This window comes from Protobothrops mucrosquamatus, unplaced genomic scaffold (genome assembly GCF_001527695.2).
Source record: "Protobothrops mucrosquamatus isolate PMUCROS unplaced genomic scaffold, P.Mucros_1.0 scaffold1036, whole genome shotgun sequence".
NCBI lineage: Eukaryota > Metazoa > Chordata > Lepidosauria > Squamata > Viperidae > Protobothrops > Protobothrops mucrosquamatus.
The window spans coordinates 422,450-434,886 of record NW_015387268.1 but is presented as its reverse complement, the minus strand read 5'-3'; the positions used below and the strand labels follow the sequence as shown (position 1 = coordinate 434,886).

Genomic DNA, 12,437 nt, shown 5'->3' with positions numbered 1-12,437 from the left:
CCGCCAGGTGGGCAGGCAGGTGTCTTGCTAGGCTGTGGCTTGGGGGGCACTTTTTTCAGTGCCGTTGTAACTTCGAACAGTCACTAAGCGAACTGTTGTAAGTCGAGGACTACCTGTACTTTATCAAGTTTTTGACACCTTGCTAGGCGACTGGTGGTACTCAGATGTTGCCATATCCTAAAAGTGGTACAATGGGTGAAAAGGTTGAAAAGCCCTGGTCTTGAATCACAAACAGTTTCCCTGGGCAAGGATGTTTTAAGACCGGTTCGATTGCAAATAGCCTTTTCAAATTCTCAAAAGCAGTTTGACAATTTATAGTCCGTGCTAGTGGCTGGCCCGGTCATGGTTTCTCTCCCTTCTTGCCTGTTTTCAGTAAGTCCATAAGGGGTAAAGCAATTTCAGCAAAGGAGGGGATGAACTGGCAGTAAAAGTTGGTGAATCCTAGAAAGCTCTGAAGCTGTTTGCGGGTCTTTGGGGGTTGCCATTCGATTATGGCTTTAGCCGGGTCCATTTCAATGCCCTCACTAGAAATTGTGTAGCCAAGATAATCTAGTCAGGTCTGGTGAAACTCACACTTTGATAGTTTAACATAAAGTCTGGCATTCAGCAGTTTCTTTAGTACTTCTCTCACTAGTTTTACGTGGTGTATATCAGGATGTCATCAGGTTACACCAAAACCCCTTTGTATGAATGGTCATGTAGTACCTGATTGATCAGCTACATGAAAACAGCTGAAGCCCCCTGTAGTCCAAACAGCATGACTTTAAATTGGTAGCTCCCCATGGGACAGTTAAAAGCAGTCTTCCACTCATCTTCCTCTTTTATCCTCACTCAGTAATATGCCTCTCTCAGGTCCAATTTAGTGAAGTCACTCCCCTTTGCCAGGTGGATTAGTAAGTCCTTCAGGAGGGGGAGGGGGTATTTGTTTTCCACACTCACTGAGTTTAGTCCTTTATAGTCTATGGAGAGACAAAGCAACCCTTCTTTTTTTCTTTAAATAACACTGGAGCTCCCACCTGAGATTTGGCCCGTTCAATAAATCCCCTAGCTAAGTTCTTGTTCACACTGCTGCATTTCCTCCATCTCAAGGGTGGCACACATCCTCGGTCGTGGGAGTTTAGCTCCTGGTAACAGTTCAATAGAGCAATCATTAGGGTGGTGGGGAGACAGGGTGTCACATTCTTTCTCACTAAATACCTCTGCTAGGTCCTAGTACTCGCTGGGGACGAGGGGCTCGCCTGTTTGGAACAGAGCAGCTATTTCTGCTAGTTTGTTAGATGGGCTAGACTCTTTGGTAATGTCAGTCGAGTTAAGGGGGGGCTTGGGTCCTATAGGTAATCTCACAGTTCTCATTACCTTCTCCCACCAGATAAATGGCTTCCACTTGTCTAACCAGGCTAGCCCTAGAATCACGACCTCAGTCATTCTTGGAACCACCATGAAGCAAATGAACTCCCAGTGCTCACCTATTTCTAAGCGTATGGGTTCAGTTAATTGCATGACTAAAGTTCCTTCCATTAGGGAGCCATCTTAGGGATTATGAGCTTGGCAGGCAGAAAAAAAGGTGGAACGGTCGACTCACCATCAGGTCGTTCTCTCCGTCGTCACTGTCGTAGGAGGGCAGAGTGGCGGCAGGTCCGGTTTGGGCCTCAGCACTCTCCTGCATGGACGACGTGGCTTGGGCAATGGGTTCCTGCGGAATCCAGTTGGATTTCTCTTTCGCTGGCTGCTGGGGCTGGTTTCTTCTTCGCTGGTGGTCCCAGTCTATTCTGCTGTTGAGGGTAGGGGACTGGGCAACTCGCTGCTCGATGTCCCTGTTGTCCACATCTGAAGCATTTAACCGATGGGCCTGCAGGTGACTTGGGGTTTTCAGCGGTCTTGGCGGTTGGACGCTTTCGGGGGGGGGCTTGGCCCGGCTTCTTGCAGTGGTGGTTTCTTATAGCGGGCAAGCTCGACGTCCAGCCTTACTGCTGCCTGGTACCGCTCGATAGACACAAGCCTGGGAGAGGTGATCATCCAGTCCCTCCTTGAAATGATGCACTAGGGATTGCTTGGGCCATCTCTCTATTCAGCCGGCTATCTTGTGAAACTCTCGCACATATTCCAGTGCAGGCCTGCCAGCTTGTCTTATCTTATGAATTTGCTCCTCTGCTTTGAGGGCTATGGATGGGTCCTCGAACCTTACTCTCAGTCCAAGGAGAAAGAGGTAGAGGTCCCCCAACTCAGGTGCTTGCTCGTTGTATAAATTGTTCAGCCACTCAGATGCTTCCCCTTCCAAGTTGGTCGCAACCACGTCGACCATAGCAGCTGGGTTCGGGTAGAAATAGGCACAGCGGTTCATGTGGGAATGCACTTGGTTGAGGAAGATGATCAGCCTCTCTGGGTCCCCATCAAAACTTGCTTTAAGGGGTGGCGCCATCAGCGGTTGCTGCGCTCCCCAGTGAGCCTGCATTCCCAGTGGTTCCTGGCCTCCCAACTGTGGATGTTGCATCCCCAACGGTTGCTGCAGGCCCCCCAGTGGTTCAAATATGTTCGGGGGCTGCGGCCACCCCCAAAGCTGTTGCTGCACTGCCGGCGGCTGCTGTCCCCCCGGCAGCTGTGGCATCCCCAATTGCTGTAGGACCCCCAGTGGCCTCAGCAGCTGCTAAACTAGCACCCCCAGTTGCTGCAGGCCTCCCAATGGTTGCTGCACATTCAGGGGCTGTTGCCACCCCCACTGCTGCTGACCTACAGGTGGTTGCGGCATCCCCGGTTGTTGTAGTCCCCCCTGCGGCCCCAGCGGTGGTTGTTGCAGAATCCCCAGTGGTTGTGGGCCCCTCAGCGGTTGCTGCACTCCCAACGGTTGCAGACCCCCTGGCGGCTGTATTGTCCCCGGTTGCGGCAAGGCCCTCATGCTGTTGCTGCACTACCAGCAACTGTTGGCCTCCCAACTGTGGGGGCTGTGGCATCCCCCATTGCTGTAGAGGCTTCGAGCTGGGTGGCTGGTAGGCATGTCAGTCTGGGCTTCTGCTGTCTCAGTGATGGCTCGGGCTCTTATCTTGCCGGCGGCGATCTGGGCTTCTGGAGGGGCGACAGCGATCCAGGCTGCCATGTCTGGAACGGCGACTGGAGCTGTTCCTCTCTGCAGGGCTGGAGGCTATTGTAGGTGGCTTCGTGGATGGGGGAGCCGCTTGCCCTGTGCAGGTGGGACTGGGGCTTTTCCTCGGCATGAGTTGGTGACTGCCCCGCCAATCATCATGATCTATCATGTATGGAGAACAGGAGGGTTGTTCCCCACCTCATCTTTAGTTTCTCAAATCTCTCTACCAACTTCTCCACTGATTGACTACGGACTGCGGACAGTTAACTTCCACTCACCAGAGTCCTCAGCGGTAGTCGATTTCATGGCTCTCCATTGGTCCGTGGAACGCGGCTTGTGAGAAGCCCCTCTTTGCAGCTTGACCTCATCCGCCTTCAAAGCACTTGATTCTGGCAAGTCCATCTCGAGGTGTCTGGAGTCTCCACTGGGTAGGGTCTAGTCTGACGACCAGATCAATTGTCCTCGTGGCTTGGGTCTTCCCCCCATCTGGGAGACCTGAAAAATTTCCTTCTCCGCCAGCGCGCTGACCTGCGCTACCTCCTCTGAGGCAGTAGCCATGGAGGTGCTGGTTTCAAGCGCCCCTTCCTTTTCCATGTTGAGATCTTCCCCCAATCTTTGTTGGTCTATCCCTCGACTCTAGGGACAGTGACTGGAACTCGGGGCCCCAGGATGGCTAGGTAAAAATTGTAGTTTTTGGTTTAATGTCATGGTTCCGACAAATGAAACCCTTCAAAAGAACTTTGAGGCATTGTTTTCCTTAAAGAATCTTTTATTCGGGAAAAAAGTATTGGCACTACATAGCTGAAACCAAAAACTAAATTCCCCTCCCCTGGATACAAAGTAACAATGTACAATTCCCACCCCCAATAAACAGTCGTAAAGCATATTCCCCAATAAGCTTAAAACACAGGCTTTCTCCCCAGTTCTCCAGCCCGCCTAAAACACAAGCTTAAAACACAGGCTTTCTCCCCAGTTCTCTCAGCTCTGGGCCCAGTTGTCCTTGGGTTCCCAGGACAGAGTTATTGTTATGGCTAACTGAGCTCACATCCCAACCCCCCCTCCCTGCAATACAATATCTAGTACTGTGGAAAGGCTACCCATTAGCAGACGCTGAGTGGGTGGCTGTCCCTATTAGGGCGGCAAGGTTAGTTAAGAAATTTCATATTAGGTATCTTCAATGGCCCCATTAAGGAATGTAGCAGTAGTTGGATTGTACGTAATAATGTGTATGTATGTATGTTTAATTTTGTTCCAGGTCTACTTTTCTTCCAGGGCGGGTCGGCATGTCAAGACTGATTCACCATTTCACCTACATTTTCTTCCTTGCTTGACAAGGGGGCTTGGCAAGATTGTAGAATGCAAAAGTGGGAGGGATGGTATCTAGATAACCAAGACATCTTTGAGAGCTTGGTGCTAATAAAGCCAAGGTCACTAATGCAGGTGCTCAGTGGAGAAGTGGACTTTTCCCATAATAAGAAGTATTACTATTGGATAATTTGAACACCCCGTAGGTAGGGGAAAGGGAATTTATTTTTTAATTAAATAAGCTTTTGAGCAGAAAAACCAGAGCTGATTTCACTTCTTCTGTGCCAATGTAAATTTTCACTAAAGTTAGGTTAATTTAGGTTAGGTTAATTTAATTTGTATACCGCCCTTCTCCCGTAGGACTCAGGGCGGTTCACAGCATATTAAAAACACAAATACAATATACAAGATACAAAAAATCATACAAAAATACACAAAATAACCCCACTGAAACCTAATTAAAAGCCAAATATTGATTGCTGTATTCCCATTAAAATTACTTTTTAAAAAACGTCCCTACCTAAAATCCCTACCTAAAATCCTCCCTAGGTCAGGCCCGCTTGCTGGAAAAGCCATGTCTTGAGGGTGCGGCGGAAAGTAAGGAGATCCGGAATCATCCGGATCTCGGGGGGGAGTTCGTTCCAGAGGGNGCGCACCCGGAAGACCACTGGTAACCAGTGCAGCTCGCGCAGCAGCGGTGTTATATGGGAGCGACGAGTCCCTCCCAACACCGCCCGCGCGGCCGCATTCTGGACCAGTTGAAGTCTCCGGGTGCTCCTCAAAGGGAGCCCCATGTAGAGAGCATTACAGTAGTCCAGGCGAGAGGTGACGAGAGCATGAGTGACTGTGTTATACTCTTGGTAAAATCATGTCCCAGAAGTTTCTTTTTTGGGAAATGCCAACTGGACAGTTGACACCATCCTCCGCAACACTGGTGGAATGGATGGACTCACTGAGACGCACATGGGTTACTGTCTGCAAGGCACTAGGGAAAGCAAGAGAGGCCCAGAAAAAGCAAGCTGATCGGAAAAGAGCCCATCAAAGGGAGTTCAGGGTAGGTGATAAAGTATACTTGTCCACCAAGTATTTAAACCTAAGACAGCCCTGTAAGAAGTTGGGTCCTAAGTATATAGGTCCTTTCTCCATTGTTCGATTTATAAACCCGGTGACAGTGGAGCTACAGATGCCAAGAAGTCTTAGGTGGGTCCACCCAGTGTTTCATTGCAGTCTGCTAAAGTCCTTTTGAGATTCCAAGCTAAGGCCAGTCAGAGGGACCCCTCCATCTCCAATCCTTATAAAAAGGGAGGAACACTATGAGATTAAGGACATGTTGGACTCTAGACACCATAGGGAAAGTTGCAGTATCTTGTGCAGTGGAAGGGGTATCCTATAGAATGGGTGGTGGCAAAGGACGTTAAAGCAGCCAGACTAATAAAGAAGTTTCACGCCAAGTACCCTAAATGACCAAAGTGAAACAGTGTTTTGTAAATTGCAAATTGTTTATGCTTTTGTGTATTTGAGTTCATTCCAGATGTATCGCTTTCTCTGGGTGTGTGTGTCAGCATGTCAAGAGTGATTCACTAGTTTTTTCTCCGCTCTCAACTTGACAACAATCGGGAGGGGGGTGATGGACTCACCTGTGGTGGGAATGGAATGCCAATAATCCATCTGCGGATCGTGAGGCTCTGCTTCCCCTCCAAGGACACACTATGCAGGTGATTGAACGATCCAGGCAGTTGCCATAACAAATGGAGCGTAGTTGATTGGACAATGCAATGGACTAAGGAGAGTGGTCAAAGGGGGAATTCAAATTTATGTGGACATTTGAGTGGGAAATTCAGAGCTGGTTTTGCTTCTTTTGTGCCAATGTAGTGTATTCAATAAAAGTATTACTTTGGGAAGAACAATGTCCCAGGATTTGCTAGCTGGACATCTGACACAAATGCCCTGCAGCTTTGGAATCATGGCTCTTCTCCAAGATTAGTAATCTGGCTTTCAGGAACATATAGCTTGGCCCCTACTCAGGCTAGACCCTCTTTTATTGTACATTCATTTTTGTGATCTTGGAACCACTTGTCCCCTTCTAATGCTGCCATTACTCACAACTCAACTGCGGTCATATCCCTCATTGGGACCATTGGGGGTACCTATAAAGAAACTTCTTAGCTAACCTTGCTGCCCTAACATCAGAAGAAGCCACCCACTCAGCATCTGCTAGCGGCCAGCCTTTCCACAGTACTAGATATTGTAATTTTCCCTTGTGATATCTGGAGTTGAGAATCTTTTTGATCTCATAGTGCTCCTCTCCCTTAACTAGAATGGGAGGAGAAGGAGGTTCTTGGACTGGCCTCAAGCCAGATTCGTAAAAGGGTTTTAAAAGACTGCAATAAAATATCAAATGGACCCGCCTGAGGTTTTTTGGCCACTTCAGCTCCACTGTGACAGGATTCTTGATCTGAATGATTTGGAAAGGCCCTATATATTTGGCACCTAACTTTTGCAAGGTTGCCTCAGGTTTAGATACTTGGTGGGTAGATACATCTTATTCCCCCACTCTAAATTCTTTCTGGGGGTCATTGAAGCAGATGATCAGGATGTCTTGTGGCCAATCATTCAGCCGTCAGGCCAGGTCGTGGAACTCTTGGGTGTACTCGTTATGCTGCTTCAGCCCTGGCTGATGGTCTTGATGTGGTGCCTGACTTTGCAGTTGGCAAAAGGGTCTTTAAAGCTCTTACTGAGTGCTCTCATGAAGGGATCAAAGTTCCTCAGCTCTGGGGCATTGTCATTGTGGAGGGTGAACATCCACCTCGCTGCAGCCCCTTCCAGGGCCATGGTGACACATCTCACCTTGCTGCTCTCCATGGCTATTTCAGGACTGTATTCCTGCATGTAGGTCCAGACCTGGGACAGGAAGAACCCCAACTGCTGAGGATTCTTGTCAAATTTCATGCTCAGCGGTGCAGTCTTTTGGCTCTTTTTCCTTGCTGGCGCCAGCCCCTTGGCCCCGCATAGGCTACCCCTCCAGGTACTGGGGCTATCGGTGCTGCTATTACTGCAGATCCAGCTCCCCTGCCACCTGCTGCGTGGATGCAGTTGCCCCATAAGTCCGTGAGGCTGGATGCGGTTCATCATCAACCCCCCACATAAACTTGATTGCTTGCTCCATCATCCAGTTGGCCTGACCATGCTTTCTGCCTATCTCCTCCTCCTCCTCCTCCTCCTCCTCCTCCTCCTCCTCCTCCTCCTGCTCTTCCAGCTCCATTCTCTGTTCCTGTTGGCAGCTGCCATGATTCCCATCAGTAAAAGTAGGTTCTTCTTCTCAGTCCTCTTTCCTCCCAATGCCTAGGAACCACTTGGGTCTCAGCAGGTCGTTGTAGCTCTCTGCTTCTCTTGTCCACTTGGAGAGATCCAGCTGGGAGGGGGCCTGGACAAAGCCTCCAGCATTTGATCCCCTTGAGCCGACATTGTGGGTATGGTCCCCATGGTAGAGGTGATACCCTTTCTGGATTGACTACAATTGCAGATTCTGCTTAATGTCAGACCTGCCCCAGTTTGATCTCTTAGTGAAATAAAACTCTCAACTCCATTTGGTTAAAGTGAAAAGGCACTTTTACTGAGACACATTGCAGTAAAGTCAAGCAGAATCTAAAATCCCCGTGCACCATTACAGAACTAAAACTGCTGGTTTCCCCTAGCCTCCCCCCCCCCCGTGGTCCATCTTTGAGTAGCCAATCTGGCACCACAAAAATGTTTTGGGAAATGCTGAGGTGTTTGTGCTGGTGAAATTCCACTCTCAGGGTAGACAGCCTTGAAGATGCCAGTCTAGCACGAACTGGATTCCAAACCACTCTGTTTTTTCTCACATGACAATTCCCCCTCCCAATTTCCCATCATAAAGTATACAGCTTTATTGCCCATTTGTTCCCCCCCCTTCCCCAATTGATGGCAGAACACCAGTCAAACTGAAGGTGGTGGATCTGAAGTCACTATTTTCAGCTCTGTTATAACTTTGGTCATTAAATGAATGGTCATATGTCAAAGATTACCTGTACTAACACTTTTCTATTTAGAGATTTTGTTTGGCTTTGAACTGGAAGGTATGTATTCTTTGAAGCTCCCCCTTTAATTGCAATGCCCAAGCTTGGTTTTTTGAAGGCAGGTGGGCAGCTGGAGGAGCAAGCAGGGCAGGGGCTGCCTGGGCTTCACCTGGATTTCTCTTCCTTCCAGCAATGTCCTCCAAGTGGAAGGAGCTTCCGGGAGGAGCAGTGTTCCTCCTTCAACTCCCGGGTCTACAACGGGCGCACTTTCCACTGGAAACCTTTATATCCAGGTAAGCAAGTGGCACTCTTTGGTCTTTGCAGCACAAAGCAGTGTTGAAGGTTTAAAATGAATGAGGCTCTTTCCTGCTCTAGAAAAAAGGAAAATCTGTGCAAAGTGCCTTGTGTTTTGTTATTTTATTTTTATTTTAAAGATTTATACAGCCACCCATTTTGTAAAATGCAACTGGCTAGCTTTCAGGGAGCTTAAGTGGGTGGACCCCACCTGTTCTCCAGGGGAAGAGTGTCCACAGGGTAGTGGTGGCTAAGGAGAATACGACTTTTTTGAAAGCCTTAGGTGGGAAGGGCGTGGAACAGACCCACCCTGTCCAATCTGGAGGAATTGCCAGTACCCTCAGGGAGAAGGGGTCTGCAAATAACATGGCTCTGTGCCATTCATTGATAACCAGCACCTTGAATTGCAAATTGAAAGAATCTCACACAGTAGTGATGCCACATGGGCAAACCAAGGGGTGCTCAGCACTGCACCAGCTGCCACATTCTGGACTAGTTGTCATTTCTGTGAGGTCTTCAAGGGTGGCCCTAGGTGGAACACATTGTAATAATCTAGCCAAGAAGTGACACGTGAGAGTCCCAGTCCAGGAACAGGTTGAGTTGACACATGGGATGCATCTGTGCAAAGGCCTCAGCCATAGTTGCTACCTTAAAAAGGAGCAGCAAGAGACCCAGCCCTGCAGCACCCCACATTCTAGAAGCCCAGGGCTAGACCTCTGCCATATACCAGCCCTGGCTGGAACTGCCCCCCCCCCCTGAAAGGAGGAGAACCCATACAAAGCAGTGCCTGACTCCCAGTTCTCACAGCTGGTCAAGAAGATTACGATGGTCAATGGTACTGAAAGCTGCTGAGAGGGCCAGGCCACTTGGATTACCCAAGCTCTCCAGAGTTTATTCCCAAGGGCAATGAACACGGTTTTAAACTGTTACCTAACTGCAGGGCCCCCAGATAACCCGCTTCATCTAGGGCCTCCTGGAGTTGAAAGGTAACCCCCTCTTCCTCACCCTAATCCTAGATAAGAAATAGTGGGGATTTGATGGAAGTTGTCCAATATAGTCTGGTCCAAAGATGGCTCTTTAGGAGGGGGTAAATCACTGTCCCCTTCAAGGCAGGCACAACCACCCCTTGCTGCAAAAAGACATTAACCACCACTTGGACCCAACTACTGGATCCTCCTGGGGGGCTTTGACCAACTAGAAGGGGCATGGGTCTGGCACACAGGTGGCTGAGATCACAGCCATGAGGACCTTGTCATGAAACTGACCAAAGAGAGAAACAACCTGAAATTAAGGAGAAGCTTCCTGACAGTGAAGACAATCAACCAGTGGAACAGCTTACCCCCAGAAATCGTGGGAGCTCCATCAGTGGAGATTTTTATGAGGAAACTGAATATTTACCTGTCTGAGACGGTATAGGTTCTTCTGCTTGAGCAGGGGGCTGGACTAGAAGACCTCCAATGTCCCTTCCAGTTCTATTCTATTCTATTCTATTCTATTCTATTCTATTCTATTCTATTCTATTCTATTCTATTCTATTCTATTCCATTCCATTCCATTCCATTCCATTCTATTCTATTCACCTCAAGATGTGCAAGAGTATGTGGGAAAGACCTTGGGAGACGGGGTGAAGAGAGGCTGCCTAGAAAACAGACTGCATAGCCTGCAGCTGGAGAGCGGGTGAGGCAAGAGGGTCAGAAGAGACCCTCCCTTTAGTTCCTCGGACTGTAAAGGAGATAGCAAGAGAATTGTACTTTCAGGCATTCGTGATTCTATTTATGTAGAATGAGCTCATCTGGATATTTCTTGTCTGGTCTACCTAGCAAGGCTAGCAGGATTGACTGATGCAAACTCCTCCTATATACATTTTCCATGTATCAGATGCAAAGGAGGTTTTATAACCTAAAAAAAAAGAAACTGTATTGGTAATTGCATTGATTATTTAGCAACTCCGGGTCTCCCTCTTCTCCCTTCAGATGACTATGTCCACATCTCTAGCAAGCCCTGTGATCTCCACTGCACCACCACCGATGGGCAGAGGCAGCTGATGGTCCTGGCCCGAGATGGCACCTCCTGCAAATCCTCTTCTTTCCGAGGGGTGTGCGTGTCTGGAAAATGTGAGGTTGTTAAGCATTCTAGCTACCCTCTTGCCTGTAGAATTCTTCCAGCTGCTCTGGCTGCCTCTCAAGGCACTCTTTCTTTCTGCTGCTTCTAGCCCATCGGATGTGATGGGGTTCTGTTCTCCCCCCACGTTCTGGATAAATGCGGGGTCTGCCAAGGGAATGGCAGCAGCTGCACTCATGTAACAGGGAGCTACCGGAAGGGAAATGCTCCGCTTGGTAAGGCGGGGGGGGGGACCTTGGGGACGGCTTTAGCCCTGAGCAAGTTCAGCCTTGGGTAGGGAGGCCAAGCATAGGGAGGATCCGATCCCCTTCTTCTGGTGATTGTAACCACTGTGGTGATTTGCTTCTTACTCATAAGTGCACTGTTCTGCAGGATACTCTTTGGTGACTCACATTCCTGCTGGAGCAAGAGATATCCAGATAGTTGAAAGGAAGAAATCTGCTGATGTTTTGGGTTTGTATTATACCTAGAACAATAACCAATAAAACCTTTATTTCTTGTATTCTTCTTAGGAAGCAAAATATTTTTATTGTAACCTAATCCTACCCTGATCTTTTTGGTTTCATGATCATAAAATCTCCAAGTTCACCTTGCTTGCTTGCTTGACATTTTTCTTGTTCCTGTGCCCTTTTCTCTTAGCAACATGTCTGGCCTCTCCTCAAAACAATAATCTGCTCCCCAACTTCCTCTTGCTAACACCGATCATGAAGCCCTGGTCATGATACAGATTCCCATGGTGGGCTGGGTAATTGGGGTGTTATTTCATTCAATGGCCATTACACAGAATAGCATCGCAGAGCAGCGCTATCATCTGTGACCAGTACAGAAAAGAAAGTGGGTGTTGGTCCATCTTTCAGTAACTCCCATCGTACAAATCATGGCCTCTCTTTGTGGATTTTGTAGCTATTGCAGATGAAGGTGGTTCTTACTTCTTCAACGGGGATTTCAGAGTAGACATCCCCAAAAACTTCAATATTGCAGGGACCATCTTCAAATACAGGAGACCAATGGACATTTTTGAGACAGGCATAGAATATATCGTTGCCCAGGGACCTACCAATCAGGGTTTAAACATCATGGTAAGTTTTGATTCTTGGAACATATGAATATCTTTCAGTGCATAAATGTCTTGTTAGCAGTATGCAAACATAGAAAATACATTGTAGAATCATAAAGTTGGAAGATACTCTGATGGTCTTCTAGCCCAAACACCTTGCCCGGGGCAGGAATCCCCCAGCCATCCCAAACAAATGGTGATCCAATTTTTGCTTCCAACCTCCAGTGATGAAAGCTTTAAGACAGGCATGTCCAAAGTCCGGCCCGCGGGCCATTTGCGGCCCGCGGCCCGGTTTAATCCGGCCCTCGAACAGCCCTCCCTGCTCTATGTAAATGCGGCCCTCCCGCGGCCCTCCGGCAAGTCCCATGAGAGAGAGAGAGAGAGACAGAGACAGAGACAGAGGTACTTGCACTTGCACTTCTGTCTCTCTCTCTCTCTCTCTCATGGGACTTGCCCCCTCGCAGGGCTCCTCATTGGCCCTGCGCCCGGGTGTCCCGCCCCCTGGGAGAAGGGCGGCCAGGAAGTCCCTTTCCCGGGCTGGCCC

The 12,437-nt window shown here is 48.6% G+C and overlaps 1 protein-coding gene across 1 annotated transcript in view; it reads left to right on the top strand.

Moving 5' to 3' along the window:
* The window catches only part of ADAMTSL2 (ADAMTS like 2), a 105,509-nt gene that overhangs the window by 29,143 nt on the left and 63,929 nt on the right, over positions 1 to 12,437 (top strand). The window contains exons 4-8 of the mRNA XM_029284855.1: positions 8,612 to 8,714; positions 10,689 to 10,834; positions 10,928 to 11,051; positions 11,209 to 11,289; positions 11,740 to 11,915. Of these exons, the coding sequence (XP_029140688.1) occupies positions 8,612 to 8,714; positions 10,689 to 10,834; positions 10,928 to 11,051; positions 11,209 to 11,289; positions 11,740 to 11,915 (630 nt within the window). The remainder of the gene's footprint in view (positions 1 to 8,611; positions 8,715 to 10,688; positions 10,835 to 10,927; positions 11,052 to 11,208; positions 11,290 to 11,739; positions 11,916 to 12,437) is intronic.